Raw genomic sequence first — 17,500 nt, forward strand, 5'->3', positions numbered from 1 at the left:
AAAAAAATCGCAGGCAAATCGCAGGCTTTGCGATTAGCTAATCGCATCATTTCAAATCGCGATTTCGATTTAAAATCGATTAATCGTGCAGCCCTAGTGTGTGTGTGTGTGTGTGTGTGTGTGTGTGTGTGTGTGTGTCACAGAAGGAAAGAGTATAAGCTAGAGAATGAAAAAGTGAGAGAATGTGCATGTGAGTGCAAATTCTCTAGAGGACAGCATGTATGTGTGACAGCCACTGTGTGTGTGTGTGTATGTATGAATGAATAAGTCCATGGTATGAGTCATGAGTAAAGGCTGTGTGTATCACAGGTGTGTGTCTGTCCTTCTCTAGTGCTGACACAGACTAACCCAGTGACAGAGGTAATTTGCACCTTTCCAAATCCCCTGCCATCTGGCCCCTCCCCCTCCCCGTTTGTCACCATGACGTAATCCCTGCTCCCGCATCACATCCTGGTTCACAGGATGTCCCTCCTACTGGACTCACTTAAGACACATGGGTACAGAGCGACGCAAACCAGTGCCATCACAGAGCGAGGAGTTAATTAGTCTAATCTCCCTGTTAAACCTCCGTAATTAGACTCACGAGTCTCAGCCAATCTAACGTCTCAGTCAATCTATCCAATTTATCTCGACAAGGCCTTATTTTATTTATATAATTGGACTCTATGTAAGCATTAGCTTAGTTTGCAGTTACCATTAAAAAAACTGCGTAGGAATGCGTTTCCGAGCGGGTTTCTGTAGCATGGCTAAATCCCCCTGCTGAGGAGAAGTACATGCGTCTCATTAGCTCTGTGTAATAATTAATCACTAAGCCCGCCGCCGGATTGAAGCTGACATCTCATTAATATTCATCCGGACGAGCTCATGTATAATGAGCGTGGGCGTAGTCCTTTGGTGCGTACGCGAAAGTCTTAGCGCTGGTGCAATGCATGAATAATGCATAGTTTACCATCCAGATCAGTCCAATCCCGGGTCAACACCACACACTGTAATCGCATTTCTTCAGCTCTCTGCAGCTGGGAGGGCCGGGTGGATTAAGGTTAAAGAAATGGATCAAATCGACACTCAAATTCTGTTTTTCTACACAATTGTACACACAGTGGACACATTACCGAGATAAAGGCAATATCATCATTTTACAGTAGGCTACATTCGATTTATGTTTTTTTCAGAGTGGGGCAGTCCCACTCATATTCTTCATGTTGTTGGGTTAGAGATAGTGAAGATAGATAGGAAAGTAAGGAGAAGAGGGCAAGTCAGCAGGGCATGGGCCAGATTTGAACCCATGCCGACATGGGCATATATGTCCTCCTCTCTCAAAGAGGGTTGGTGGAAGTTGGGGGTGTCTTGGTTTTATTGATGTATGACTTGCCACTGTTAGAGTGCCTGTCAATGGGAAGTCTTTCATTAGCATGAAGATGTGTGCACTGTAGACCACAGTGCGAGAAGACTGGACCACCCCAGGCCACACTACTTTTGAATACTAGTAGAGTGAGAATTACCCTTAACTAGCCTCAAGCTGTTCTACAACAGGCTTCTCATAACCAAAATAGATCAAATCTTGTCTCTAAAGAAACTAGTTCGATCACTATACTACAGAACATGGGACACTTTGGATTTGGTGAAAATGAGGCAACCTTAATGATTTGCAGCGTCTTTGTCTCTCTCTGTCTCTGTCTCTGTCTCTCTCTGTCTCTCTCTGTAAAGAGTAGACAAAGAGGGAGTCCGTCAGATGGGTCTCTTCCGGCCCAGGGTCATCAGCCTCAGCTGGTGGGTCAGCGCTATTTGGCCTTGATGAATACAGACCTCCACACAACCTAATTAGGATCCTCCTCCAAACTGATTAGAATGCAAACTAGGGCTTTGACCCTTTCACCCTGCTCTCCCCCCGCCACCGCTGACCGTGCTGAGGTCCTCAGGGGACTGGCGGATGTGGTGGCTGTCATTCTGCCTGACAGAAAAGGAGAACCGTATTTACAGAGCAGGGGTTAATGCGGCTGTGTGCGTGCCTGCCGTAAACAAAACAAAAAAATGTGAATAACATTTACTCAGGCGACTGTCAAGAGACCTCCCCTGGGGGTGTTTGTGACAGGGGGGGGTGAGGGGGTTGGTGGAAGTTGGGGGGGTCTTGGTTTTATTGATGTATGACTTGCCACTATTAGAGTGCCTGTCAATGGGAGGTCTTTCATTAGCATGAAGAGAAGTGTGGTTTATGAAGACCCCCTGACTGCTGTCAATACAGGGGGTACACCAGCTGCCTCACTCACACACCCCCACACAGCTGTCTGTCCAACACAGACAGACAGACACACACACACACACACACACACACACACGGTGAGTTTGGGTGTGAATATTGGTGTGTGTGTGTGTGTGTGTGTGTGTGCGTGTGCGTGTGCGTGTGCGTGCGTGCGTGCGTGTGCGTTTGTATATTTGGTCAGTGTGTGTGTGTGTGCTTTTGAAAAGTCCTTGACTCTGCTGTAATCCAGTCAGTGTAAGGGATATTGTGCTGTTTTCGAGGGCATGGAAGCATTGGCTTCCAGAGGGCAGGGGTCTTTCCTCTGAGCTGATTCAGTCCCTCTGTCTTTGACAGCATTCTGGGTCTTAACCAGCTTAGGCCTCAGGAAAGCTTTGAGTTAGCACTCAATTTGTTTGAGCGTTTGAGCTTTAAACTATTGCTGCTATTGAAAAAAAAAAGCTCTATATAACTCTCTAATGGCAAAGGTTAGGCTGGATCTAAATCCCACTGTAGATTAGGTGGGTTTCTAATACTGTGGGTGGGATACTGGGCTGCTTTAAATACTCGGAAAGATTGTGTTTCCGTAAAATCCACGTTTACTACCTTTTCCAATTCCTTTCCCTGGAAAGCGCTGAGATCCCCAGATGGCACGGATTACTGATATGACAGCATGTGCAGACAGGCTCAATATCTCCGTCTCTCTCTCTCTCTCTCTCTCTCTCTCTCTCTCTCTCTCTCTCTCTCTCGACCTCCATTCCTCTCTCTCTCCTGCATGGTAGCTCGCTCAAGCTATATTCATCTCTGTGTCCCTTCTCCTCCCCCACGCAGTGCTCAATATTTCTACCTCCGTTTTACTCTCTCTCTCTTTTTTTTCCTCGCTCTCTCGCTCCACTGCCCTCCATTCCGCTCTGCAAGCTCGCGTGAGCTACTTCCATCTCCATGTCCCCTCGCGCCGCGTCCCCTGTTAGCTGTTGCTTGTCTGTTGTTAGCTGCTGCGTATCGAACAGTCACGCTTCATCTCTCTCTCCAGGTCAAACATTAGCTCTAATAGGTCGACTTCTCTGGCACATGGGACCGGGATGGACAGACGCAGCATTGTCCAGGTCTATTTTCAGACACTAGTGACAAGATGCTGAACTGTAGGGGGGACTCTAGAGGGCACACAGCATATGGAATATGGAAAAAACATCCCTCAGAGACACAGAGAGGCTTTGCGGTGAGATAGGTCACGTCAGCCCATGTTGAGTCAGAGTCAGGCGAGCACAGACCAGGATTACCTTCAGGGTGGAAGACGAGGGAATCACACATACAACCCCCACTGCATGCGCGCACGCACACACGCACACACACACACTGCATCAACAACCCCCATCACACATCAATCCCCACCACACACACACACACACACACCCACACACACCCACAGGGGCAGAGGCTAGATAAGGAATACTGTAGAGTCTAAAGCAACTCTCTACTGTCAGAATCATCTGGGTAAAAATAGAGCTGCTGTTATCCTGCTCCTTGCTGGAGGTTATTGTCATTCTGTGCACAAGCCTCTTAAGACACTATTAGAGGGGGTGGACACACCCAAGGTCACGTTCATGGCTTTGAAGAAAGCCTCCAGTGTGATGCCTGTATGTGTGTATGTAGGTATGTGTACTGTATGTGTGTCCAGAGGTCATCTTCTGTGAGGATGTGCAAGAATATGTATTCATGTATGGATTAGTACTGCATGAGTGGGTGTAGGTGTGTGCATTTACTGTACATTTGTGTGTGTGTGTGTGTGTATATCGGAGCATGCCTGAAAGCTTTTGTAGACTTACGACCGGCTCATCGATCAGGCCCAGACCGATAGTGTTTTGGCCCGGGGATTTTATAAATCATAAATCAGCATGACACAGTTTCAGAGCGACCTATCCCTTTAAGTCACATACGAAAAAGACAATCAGCATTAGGGATCAATGGCCGATCTTTTAAAGGTATTTAAGAGAAGCGTGCTCTTAAGGGCTAAATATATCCCATCAATCTGTGAGGCATACGGGGCTTCGTTTGGTGTGGGGGGAGGGTGCGGAGCGGGAGCCGGTGGCGGTAGGCAGATTACCCAGAGAACATCTGGAGGGTTGAAAGGTTGTGGTTTCTTACCCCCGTCCATCACTAGAAACAGACCCAGGTCCTCAAGGTCAACAGATCTGAGCTAGAGACGCTTCTATCAAGAATCTCTCAGTTGTGTACTACTTCACTAACGCTCTCTCGTTATTATAACATCCTCCCCCTTTTCCCTCTTCCTCTCTCTCTTCCCCCCCCCTCTCCTTCCCACTGCAAACTTCCCCTGTTCTTTTTCTCTTCACCTTGCCTTCATTTTTCCTTTTCCTCAATGTCTTCCGTTCGCTCTCTACCCCTCTTTTTCACTCCCTTCATTCTCGAATCTCGACACCTCTTTTCCTTCTCCCTGCCCCCCCCCCCGCTTCCCTCCCTCCCTCCCTCCCTCCCTCCCTCCCTCCCTCTCTCTCCTATTCAAACGCAGGAGGAGGTGATCGCTCATGACACACCTGTCAAGAGGAGACAATAATGTAGTCGACACCCACACACCGCAGGGGCCTCTGGGAAACTTATTATTCCGGGCTCATGTCAGAAAATATTCAGGAGGGGAAAAAGAACTCCCCAGTCCCCGTCATCCATCAACCAAATATAGTCCTAGTACCCCTTCAAAGAACTACGCTCTCTCATCATGAAGAACTACGCTCTCTCATCACGAGCGACGACACACTCTCATCATCATAACATTTCAACAACCACATGCTGGGAGCTCCCCTCTGTTTGTTCCACAACGTCTTAACCACGCATTCTCGACAGTCTTTCCTGACCTAATTCTAATTGTTAGGACGAGTTTCAATAGTTAAGATGACATATTTCTGGTAGCTTAATGACAAGGTCACATATTTTTAAAAACCAATGCATCCATCTCAATGTTCTCACTTCTAATGCTAAGAAAACTCCTCCTCCTCTTCCTCCTACTATCCCCAGCAGTCGTTTATTCCGCCTCTCCATCCATCCTGCTCTTATCCTCTTCTCTCTCTCCTTCCCTCAGCCGCTGGTCTATAATCCTGCCAATTTAAGAGGCTATAAACGAGGGTTGTGAAATTAAGGGCGCAGCTTAAACGTCATCTAGTGTCAAATGAGGCAGAAAAACCAATCACATTTCATGCCTGAATGACCGCCTCATTATTTCGATTGGAAAAGCCAGAACAGAACTAATGTGATGTGTCAGCGAAAAATAAAATGTCCCACACGACCTCAAACCAGTTAATAGCCTATTCCAGGTCTGACAGCTAGCCATGGGCAGTAGCCTACGCAGCACGCTGCATTCCAAAGGAATCGCAAGGCTGCAAAGACACCAAAGTGCGCAGTGACAATGCAGATATCTTAACCCCCCCCCGCCCCCCCCTGGTCGGTGTGTTCGTTGTAAGTAGCTGTACCATGAGAATTCTCATTCCGAGCGGTGAAAGGAACGCAGGCGGCACTGATTCTGCTCGCGACTTGAGAGACGGAGTGTAAGCATTTAATGGCGTCACGCCCGTTAACAGCGCGCCTCCTCTCTGTGGTACAGGGCCCATTGTGGCGGTCCTAATCCTGTAGCGCTCAACCGTGGAGCTGAAATACGGCTTATCGTTGCCCGAGGCGACTGTTCCGCCCGGTGCCCGCTCGCTGGGGGTGTCTACGGCCTCAGAGACTGCAGACGGCAAACGATGTCTGAGTGACGAAGCATCAATATGTTAAACACATTGTGATAAAAAAAAAGAAAAAAAAAAGAGAGAGAGCGGGTGTGGCACATTGCCTAAAGGGCTGAGCGTTCATTCACTGACTATCTATCTACACACAGCTGCAGGTTTATTACGCTAGGTCTGTGCCCTCTGCTCCCCGAGTGTGTGAACCTTACTGTGAGTGATGGATATGAGCACCCAGGGGGGCCATGGAGGTTACTACATTTCGTTGCTTCAGTAATTGTACAATGTGTGCAGTGACAATAGAATTGAATCTAATCTAATCTAATGGTACACTACAGTTCATTATTGTATGGTACGGGACATCATGAAAACGACTTCTCCCATGGCCTGACTAGCCTGTTACGGATACAAATACTCCCAATCTCACATAAAGGGGCATCCGCTGCATCCCATATACGGTAGGCCTAGTGTACAGGTATCAAAGCTACCATCCTTCACCCCTCTCCAAACAGAGCAAACCTACATTTAATTATTATAAAAATAAAATAAAAACTTACTCAAGTGGTAGTGTCCCTAGGTGGGATTTGAACTCATGACCTTCTGATCACCAGTACAACTCACTGTCCAGTCGAGCCAGCCGTAAACAAACATAGGCTGGACCAAAACAAAACAGCAAGGCTACAGTTAGAAAAGACAACCATCTGTGTCTCATGGCTAATCAAGTGACGAGGCTGTGGATAAAATGATCAACGTGATTAAACTAGGTTTGCCAAGCTGTCCCGGAGAGAGACACAGATAAATAACGGCTTAGTTGACCCTTGTTAAACCTTTCTCCGTCTCTTACAGAGGTTCTCCCTTTTTTTTTTCCTCCCTCGTTCACACTCTCTCTCTCTCTCTCTGCCCTCTCGCTTTCTCTCTCCCTCTCCATCCTGGCTAATTTGAAACCCAACTGACAAAGGGCTCTTTCAGAGTCCTCAGCTCCTTCACAATGGCAGCCTCAGTGGCACGGTTGCCTGCCTACCCTGCCTCCGCTCCGGCCTCCCCCTCGCTCCCCGTACCCATAAAGTGCCATTGGAGGGGTGTTATTATCTCCTATACATAGAGAGATTTACACTCTAACCCCCTCCATCTCGCCAATTAGCCCTGGCTCTGAGCCTTGGCCCTGCACCAGTGCCTGTGTTGGCTGTTCACTCAATGGCCACGCCACCCGGTGAGACACAAGAGACACGCAGGCCACCGGCTGAGCAACAGTCACAGCACTAAGGCCGAAGACTCGCATCAGCACCCTAGCTCTGCATCGAATCAGCCTTTCTGATCAGTCGCGTCAGAGGACTGAGTGGGATCGTGTGTTTGTGACGCGATGGTTTGATGTAGCGTCACCGCAGGGCGGGAGGTTTCCATGTGTTTACACAGGAAACACAGGTTTTGGACTTCAAACAGGGAACCTAAGTGAAGCACATGTGAGCTTAGAGAAGCACATCTGGCCCCCATAAAGGCAATCTTAGACTCCCTACGTTCCACAGGCGAGTGGCAGTCGCCCGAGGCTTATTTTAAAAAAGGAGGGGACTTCTGGCCTGCCGAAAACCGTAAGTCCTCGTCAGGGAAATGTCCTTTTTAAGGACTTTATTTTCTATCCCCCACCTAATCTCCGTACGAAAACGCCAGACTGCCAACGTACGTCTTAAGAGGCGACCGAAAGCAAACGTTGGTGATTCCTTTAGCCCGCCTTAGCCAGACATGTTTCCAAACATAGGGGTAGTCGGTAGTCACTCAGACAGACAGGCCCTCCACCCATCTCCCCCTCCACAAAAACAGTAATCGCTAACTTGAGCAGAAAAAATGGTGAGCTTAACTAAATCTGCTGAGTACCAACACTTGGGGATTTGGAGCACGGCGTTAAAGCAAAGAAGGAGGGAGAGAGACAGAGAGAGACACAGAGAGAGACAGAGAGAGACAGAGAGACACAGAGAGAGACAGAGAGAGACAGAGAGACACAGAGAGCGCGCGCGCGAGAGAGAGAGGTGGAGGGGACTCACAGTATGCTTTCATATGGGTGCAAGCAGTGTTTCCCACAGGAAAGCAACACAACGTTAGGCTATTATGAGAAGTGTACAAATACTGCGGTGGGCCGCCACAATCTAGGTAAGTAATGGAAAAACACTGGTGTATCTCTCCATCATAACACCCTGAGAAACTTTTAAATTAAAACGTTATACGTTTGACAGGTGACCATCTGTTCTCAGAGCGTTTGGTGGAGTTGGATAGTTTGTGACAGTACTCCCTCCCTCCCCTTCCTCCCTCCCTCCCTTCCATGAAACATATACTACCCTGCTCATCTCTCGTCTCTCCTGAATGGCGGTGCTTCAGAAGTCCTTCCTTATTATTCCAGCCCTCATTCCCCCCCTTCCCAGGGAACATAGGCCTTCTGATCAAACAGACTCCTCTAAAAAGGTGAGCGAGCCCCTCTCTTTCCCCTCTCTCCCTCTCCTGTCTTTCTTTGTGTCAGACAGCCCGTCTCAAAGCTCCCTTCTACCCTCAGGGGGGGTGGGAAGCCTTTCAACCTGCTGCCCCCCTCTCGTCAATTCAATCTCCTCACCACCGCTGGCCCAGCCTGTACGCGCGCGCATGCATGCATACACACACACGCGCGTGCGCACACACACACACACACACACACACACACGCACGCACACACGCACACACGCACACCTTGCTAATGAGGTGAATTAGCCCAGTATGTAAATGACAGTAAAAAAGCTCACAACGATGTTTACTGTTTGAAAATAATCGGGTCTGTTTGAGGTCATGTTTGAGGAGGTGTGTGTGTGTGTGTGTGTGTGTGTGTGTGTGTGTATGTGTGTGTGTGTGTGTGTGTGTGTGTGTGTGTGTGTGTGTGTGTGTGTGTGTGTGTGTGTGTGCGGGGAGGAGTGCAAACGGTAGGACTAAGTGGCGCCTCGCGGCCTCTTATCTGGCCCTCAGCGGGGGCGGGTGGCACGGCTGGCACGACTGGTTGCCAGATCTGATGTGAGAGAGGAGGACCAACGCCACTAACACTACGGCTGGGCAAGGGGCATGTACTCGACGGTGCCAGTTTCATGGGCCAGGTGCTTCAGCATAACGCATTCAGGTCTAACCCAGGCCTTAAATCCACAGCTGCTGATAAGACTAAGTCGTTTGTGGACCAACAACATCGGCTAAACCTACATCCCACATTGAATATGTGCAAAACATACTGCAGGGAAGAGAGAATTAAGTCAGTGAGGACCCACGCCCCTTTCTGTGATCAGAAGCGATGCTCTATCCTTCTCTCTATCCTTCTCTCTATCCTTCTCTCTATCCATCTCTTTATCAGGCTACAGTGAGGACGGGCCTCTGGGGTCCCCAGACACTCCCTGCTCTCTAACCTTGGCATTCCAGCTTCCCCCTGAACCCCAGAGCTGGAGAAGACCACATCGGTATGTCAGCCAGCCTGATCTCTGCCAGTTCCCCACAGGGGCTAAAACCTGTCTGGACATGCCAAGCACTGTCCTGTTGTACAAGATAATGTCACGCAGGTCGGGTTCTTTGCAGGTTTAGTAGCTTCAGGGAGAGAATGTTTTTTTTTTTTTTTTACCTAACACCACATTTTTCGGGGTGTGCAAAGTGTGCTGTGCAAGTAAGGGCAAGTATGCGGACCGTGCATATTTCTATGATCTGGGGGAGAAAGTGACTTGAAGTGAATAAATGCAAGGGTAATGTTTTTTTTGTATTGGCTACAATAGCATGTGAGGACTTTATACCTGGTATTAAATAACTTTATAAATCCGATCGTGAAATTCGTTGTCGTTGTACTTTGTCTGAATCGGATAAATCCGATCGTGAAATCCACGAGCCGATCCAATCGTCGGTGGTCAAATCTAATCTGACTAAAACACGATCACCGGCTTTTGCTCACCTGCCCAAATGGAAACTTTGAGTCAATGAGTGGAGGACGTATCATTAACACCAGGTATAGACAGGGGATAGCAGTCGTGTCGTGGTCCCCCCCCCCCCCCTCCCCCCCTCACCTCTCTCATCTCCTGAGCTACGGAGGCCAGGCGTTCGTTCTCTGACTGGGTGTTGGTGAGGACGTTCCTGGCCTGGCGTAGCTCCGTCTGCAGCTCCAGGACCCTCTGCTCGTAGTAGGCCTCCTTACAGGCGGACTCCTGGATCAGAGACTCCTCCCGGCTCTCCCCATCCGCCGCCACCTTCTTATGGTTGAAGTAGACTTGTCCAAAGGCCTGGAGAGAGGAGAGGTGCAGGAGAGGAGATGGTTAGGAGGGGGACTGGGGAACGGAGTAAGACTGGCTACTGGAGGCATAACGTAGGGATGTACATTTACATTTCAGACATTTAGCAAACGCTTTTATCCAAAGTGATTTACTCTAATTAAGTGAATCATCTATACATCAGTCATGATGAGAAAAAAACGAATCTACGCTTGGACCAGGGGCCATTGGCAGTCACAATGCTAGACGAACAGTAGACAAACTGTGTACACATGCACAGGTTCAGTCACACTGTCACTTCAGAGAGTTTTCACAACTCTGGTTTTTATATTATACCAAAGACATGTTAAAATTAAGCAGTGAATGGTTCGATGTTAATGGCAATTATAAGGAATGTTATAAGTTAACAGAGGGATATACAAATATGAGGGGCAAGCTGCGGATTTTGTGACTAACAAATTCCTCACTGTGCATGTCAGCCATTTTGAAAGTAGTCTGTTTTTTTTACTGCGGAGGTTCAGCTGGGGACAAGATTCAATCAAGCAGACAGAGGCAGGAAGCAGTGCTGTACTAAATACACTCCCAAAAAGCAGTTTACTCTGAAGAGATAATCACTCAAGATTCACAGCCTCCATCTGGGTTCTGTCTGCATGTGCACACCAAAGACTCACTCTACCCCTATGCATGTGCACACCAAAGACTCCACAGATGGAGAAGCAAAACAGGAAGAGTAGAACAAATCCCAGGAGATCTTAAGACTTAGGCCATCACAGGAGACCTCTGGACAAATATCACTTCCCCTGGCTGTGATTAAGGAATCTAGTCTAATGCTCTTAATATAAGATCAGAGAAGACAGACAGGTCAAACGACAGATTTTGATCTCTACAGATTGACCATCAGGGATGGAGTTTACAAAGGGAAGATTACTACAAACTAGTAACAACAGTAGCTATGGGATGTGTGGCTCGAGACGGAGTGGTGGACAAGAATTGTGTGACAGTGAAAGGGCTTATATTCCCTCCTTATCTCTGCGTGCGACGGCGTGTTTGACTCTTAACGGTTCAGCTCGACTAACTTGACCTTAATTTGTTAACAAGGCAGCAGTAGCACGAGTGGCCTTTCAGAAGTACCACGTCCTGAGGAGAAGAATCCTGCGTCGTAGCAGCATCTGGGTTAGGCTTTCTTCTCCCCTTCTCAGAGTAATCACCTCTCTGATTACAGATTTAATTTCCAATCATTGCATAGCAACGATCCGACGGCAAGGATTTAATTTTCTCATTTGTATTTGTCTCACAGCTTGAATTTCAATCATTTGTCTAGGTTCACCTGAGGCAATCTGACCTTGTTTTAAGCCCCCCACCCACCACCACCACCACCACGCACTCTCTCCCACACTCCCCCCACCCCCCACGCATGTCCATGTGACAGCGGCTGGATTTCCGTTTTGCAGGGTTTCACACTAATCCCAGTAATTCTTGCAGATAAAGGGAAATCTGCACTTTAAATGTCCATTTCTAAAATTTACCTGAGTCAAAAGTAAAAAAAATAAAGAATATCACGTGTGCCAAACCAGGCCAGTGGGTTAGAGACATGAGCGAATGACATCATGTCTCGCGCGTGACGGATATCTCACGTGTTGACATTCAGGAAAGATGGTGGGGGGGGCAGACAAGCAGACAGCACTGTTAAACAGATAATCACTCAAATGGAAAACAACAAGGTTCTTTCACTGAAGCCTGGAGCAGCTCTGGAATGGTGGGATGGTTCTATGGTTCTAGGGGCGGCTGTGGCTCAGCCGGTAGAGCCGGCGTCTAATGATCGCAAGGTCGGCAGCTCGCAGCGGTTCGAATCCCGGCTGGCCACGTGTCGAAGTGTCCTTGAGCGAGGCACTGAACCCCTTGCCTAGAACATATACATTTCGTTGTACTCTGTGCAATGACAAAGCTTGAATCCCTTTCCCCTTTCCTTTCCTTATAACTACAACACATAGCAGCTCTAGAATGGTGGAATGGTTCTAAGGTTCTAGCTACAGCATGGAGCAGGGATCACTCAGAGGGCAGAAACCACCTGATATCCACCCTCTCACACAGGCCTGGCCAAGCTTACAGTATCGGAAAATGTAACCAAAGGAATCAAGGACCCGGACGGCTCATGAAGCTAAGAGTTACACTACTAGTATATTTTTACTAAACTAATTCAATCAATAGGGAGCCAACAAACCTCCATGTGATACATCTGCGTTCTAATAGCCACCGTTTAGCCTGCTTGTACCCGAGAGTTTTAATACACACAGGATTGAACATACATGACCAACATGCCAGAAACTGTGCCCCCAAAAACACCCAAACCTCACCCCACCAATCATCCCGGCCCCCTCTTTGATTAGACTGTAATTAAAAGAAGGGATTAACCCAATCAGGAAGTAGGGGAATCCTATCGTCTTGGCGCGTGGCAGGGATTTGGGGAGAAGGGGGGGGTCACTGACTCCAATCTAATCTTGTGGGGACAGATTTCAATCAGAGGACACCAAGCCAAACCACGCCGACCCAAGCCCCTTAATCTCACCTCGCGTGGGGTTATATTTTGGGGGCAAAATCTCACTATGCGACACCCACCCTCTATCTAGCCTGTCTTTCAAAAACACAGCACCCTGTGTTTCAAAATGAACAGGCAGGATATGAGTGTGGATTACTTCTCTGATCTTTCTCTCGGACTACTTCTCCTTTCTCACCATCTCTCCATCTCTCACTCGTCTTGTTACACACACACACAGCCCCCCCCCCCCCCCCCCCCCCGCCCCTTCTCTCTCGCTCGAGTGATCATAGGGGATCTGACCATCATCAGTCATATGATTGAACACACAGTGGAACTCGTGACTGATCTTCAAAGGGTTGGAAATTATTATGGGTGATGATTTATGTATGGGTCAAAGACTGAACTCTACTGGAGTCCCTCCTGAGATCTACATTCCCTCTAGCCCCTGTACAGTTTCTCTACTGTAAACTTTTTTTTAACTTCCAAACTTCTTCTAGCATTATGACTGCCAATGGCCCCTGGCCTGAGCATAGATTACTCTTTCCTGCTATGACTGACGGATAGATGATTCACTTACTTAGTCAAATGTATTCGTTGTAAGTCAGTTTGGATAAAGGCATCTACTAAATGCCAAAAACGTAATGCATGTAAATGGGTGTACTGCACAGATCCGTACAGGACTCAAGACTGTGAAGGTCAATAGCAGGTCCCTCTAACTAACAACAATTGGTTATAAGACTTTGATTAGCTTGCAAAGCTCAGTAGCAACACACAAATCCCAGATTGTCCAAAACACATGTTTCTACAACAGAATCTCCTTTGTTTGGACAGAAGGGCAGTGTTTGCTCTCAGTGTTAGGGGCATGTTCTGACACGCCGTGTAATTGTTATTCCCCGTAATCTGGCAACCCAGAAGGGTTCAAAGGTTCACTGGTTAGAGGCCAGGTTCTATGATGACATATGATTACATGCACAGGAGCATGTCATAATAATAATAATAATAATAATAATAATAATAATAATAATAATAATAATAATAATAATAATAAGCTCGATTTATATAGCACCTTTCATACAAGAATGCAACTCAAAGTGCTGTACAATACAGTGCAAAAGAACAGATTAAAAACGACATTAGCATCAAAAAAGAAAGAAAAGGAACAGATTCTAAACAACAGTAAATGATTATGAGCATAATAAAAACACTACATTATCTGGTCAAGACTAACATCAGGTGGTCCGGGAAAGCCTGCCCTCTCCAAGACTTCTCCATCACAGTGGAGAACTCTACTGTAACCCCCTCCCTGACAGCCAAGAACCTTGGAGTGATCCTGGATAACCGACTATCCTGTGCGGAGAACATTGCAGCAACGGCTCGCTCCTGCAGATTCCTCCTCTACAACATCAGAAGGATACGACCATTCCTTACCAGAGAGGCAGCGCAACTCTTGACCCACTGGTCATCTCCCGCCTGGATTACTGCAATGTACTCCTGGCTGGGCTCCCCGCTTCAGCCATTAGACCTCTGCAGCTCATCCAGAATGCTGCTGCCCGGCTGGTATTCAACCTCCCCAAATACTCGCATGTTACCCCTCTCCTTCGCACCCTGCACTGGCTCCCGATAGCAGCTCGCATCAGATTCAAGACCCTGGTGCTTGCATACCAGGCAGCTAAAGGGACAGCCCCTGCCTACCTGAAGGAAATGGTAACCCCCCAAACCCCTGCCCGCTCACTCCGCTCCTCCACCTCGGCTGGCCGACTGGCCCCACCTCCTCTACACAGCAGTCGGGCTGCCCGATCACGTCTCTTCACAACACTGGCTCCCCGCTGGTGGAATGAGCTCCCCACGGCCGTCAGAACGGCTGAGTCACTACCCATCTTCCGTCGTAGACTAAAGACCCATCTCTTCAGGTTACATCTTAACTGCTCCTCCTGAGACATCTTCTGACCCTCACCACTACGTCTCCTAAAGACACCCGCTTTCCCCTCTACTGTGTCCCTAAGAACTTCTATTGCCCCCCTTGTACTGTTTCTCAGTTTCTCCAGAAAAGAAAAAAAAAGTTTTAGTAGAAGGCGATAGGGAGAAGGTTTTTCCTTCTATCAGTGGCCCCGGGCCCGAGCTAGATTACTCTTCCTGCAACGAATGGTGGATTGCTGATTCACATGCTTAGTATTCAAATGTATTGATTGTAAGTCACTTTAGAATAAGGCGTCTGCTAAATGCCAAAAATGTAAATGTAAATGTAAATGGTCCACTACCTTGTTGGTTTACAGTCAGATTCCTTACTACTAGCCGTGCCATGTAGCCTAGTTTTAAACAAACATGTATGCTTCCAAATAATATTTGTTATGTTCAAATATTCAGGACGATACGGGCCCACATATGTTATTAACCATGCGTTAATTAAAATAATTAATTAAAATAAGTGTGTTTGTGTGTCTGTGTGTGTGTGTGTGTGTGTGTCTGTCTTTCAAATCTTTTAAATCATCCTATACACAATCCCTGGTGAGGTGAGGGGCAACACTAACTTACTCCTTAAGCCCAAAGACAACCTATTAAAGACAGTAGTACGGTTCACATAGCAGGTCAGAGAAGAGGGCCACGGAGGCTTGACAGGTCTAGCTTTACCTCCTTGAACCCCCCCCCCCTCCACATCCCCTCCTGTAATCCCCCACATCCCCTCCCAAAAGAGAGCAGATGTAGAAGGGGGGTTTTGGATCTCTGGCCGGTTTTAAACAAATCAATATCTGCAACCTTTAAGAAACGGTGAAGCTAGCTAAGCCGCATCGGCAATGTTGAATATTCTGCTCATGTGTCGATGTGGGACAATCAGGGCTCTGTGTTTGAGGGGTTTGAGCAGGGCTAACACTACAGGGTTGAACGAGTTAGAGAGTCTCCAGAGACACAGTTGGACCTTCTGGAGCGAGGAGATCAAAACAAGAGAAGCCTTAAAGTTAAGCCCCTTATTTTCTGTTCTTCTGTGTGTGTGTGTGTGTGTGTGTGTGTGTGTGTGTGTGTGTGTGTGTGTGTGTGTGTGTGTGTGTGTGCTACTGCACTCAGCTGCAATAGGCATGTGGACTCCCAACTCCAATCGATCGATGTCAGTGAATTTTTAGCCAACATTGCCCCAGGACCAATCCCCATTAGAGCCCATTCTATCCAGATCAATCCCTTTTGGATTTGGACTCAGCAACCCCAAATCTCTGACCATGCCATGGCATGATCTGACCCCCTAAACTCCCATTGAAACCCCCCGTGGTTCCATCCCACAGTTCTCCCTCACAAACAAACAGACAGAGAACAAAACCAGCCCGGATAAAAAGCAGCAGGAGAGACAGACAGACAGAAAGAGAAGGACAGAGACAGAAAGAGACAGACAGACAGAAAGAGACAGACAGACACAGGGCGGACACAGAAAAGGTCAGACAGGGTCTTTGTGTGAGTGAACCCAGACAGAGAACTGATGCACCTTAGTAACACACACACACACACACACACACACACACACACACACACACACACACATGCACACACACACACACGCACATGCATACACGCACACATCACATTGCCTACGGTCAACTGTGGTCATTGGGAGAATTTGGAGGTCAGAGGAATAGCATGTATGCCTCAAGAACTTACTGACCTCTTTGTGACCACATTGACCATTTAGTGTTGACTGTTTTGACCACTGGGTTAGCGTTAGGGTTAGGCTTCGGGTTATGGTTTAAGGTTAGGGTTAACCCTAACCCACTGAGCGACTCACCTCAAACAGAGAAAGAAAAAAAACGACATCAACGAGGAGACACAGTGATAACACCGAATATTTTGATTTGAGAAAGCAGAACAGTACAGAAAGACACGTTCTGTGGTCCCTGCATTACAGTCTCAGGGCTGCATGTGGGTGGAATACAGACTGAGATCTCTCTCTCTCTCTCTCTCTCTCTCTCTCTCTCTCTCTCTCTCTCTCTCTCACACAGAGCTGTATTGCAGGAAATAATGTCGGCGACGGCTAGTAAGCACTAAGACTGTACTGTATACTCTCTGGTATGCAGTATGCACCAAACTGCCTCATGAGCATGACCGACCCTGTCCACTGAGACGGTATCTCTGTGGCTAATCCTGATAGTGCAGATAAACCCCCGGCGATCTCCCTCGCTGGGTCTGGGGGGGTAGGAGAGGGCAGGGCATGGCATGTTCATGCGGTATGTGTGTTTGTATGTGTGTGTGTGTGTGTGTGTGTGTAATAACACACACTGGCATGGCACAACACACCCACCACCGCCTGCAGCACTACCCACAAGCGTGAGAGAGAGAATGCAGGGAGAGAGAGACCTTTGAGACCAGCTTCTCAGAAACGCTGGGGGGTTTACATCAACACTGCACTGTTGTTCACACTTCACAACAACTCTACTGGTGGCAAGGCAACACTAGCAAACAGCTTTAAACTAGTGCCCCACATACTGTACCGCAATGTTTTAGACTTGTATTATTATTATTCATATTTAAGATTCTAAATACACACATGGAAACACTCCCAGCTCTTGCACACATAGGCAGCATTGTTATATTATGAGAGAGGGGGGCAGTAATGGTTAAACAGAGAGAGAGAGAGAGGGACAGAGAGAGAAAGAGAAAGAGAGAGCGAGAGGAGTCACAGAGCAGTTTATAATCAGTGACTTGACCCTGCATGCCTGAGCTATGCCTCAGCTGTGAGTGCGTTGGAGGTGGGAGAGAGGCTAGCATAGTGGGG

General features: G+C 47.8%; 1 protein-coding gene across 1 annotated transcript in view; it reads right to left on the reverse strand.

Annotated features, from left to right (window-relative positions):
• LOC308160984 (BICD cargo adaptor 2) overlaps positions 1-17,500 on the reverse strand; it is a gene marked incomplete at both ends in the record, with an annotated part of 56,815 nt that overhangs the window by 20,055 nt on the left and 19,260 nt on the right. The window contains one exon of the mRNA XM_080534912.1: positions 10,011-10,223. Coding sequence (XP_080391038.1) covers positions 10,011-10,223 — 213 coding nt within the window. The remainder of the gene's footprint in view (positions 1-10,010; positions 10,224-17,500) is intronic.

This window comes from Nansenia antarctica, assembly GCF_963989245.1.
Source record: "Nansenia antarctica genome assembly, chromosome: 6".
NCBI lineage: Eukaryota > Metazoa > Chordata > Actinopteri > Argentiniformes > Microstomatidae > Nansenia > Nansenia antarctica.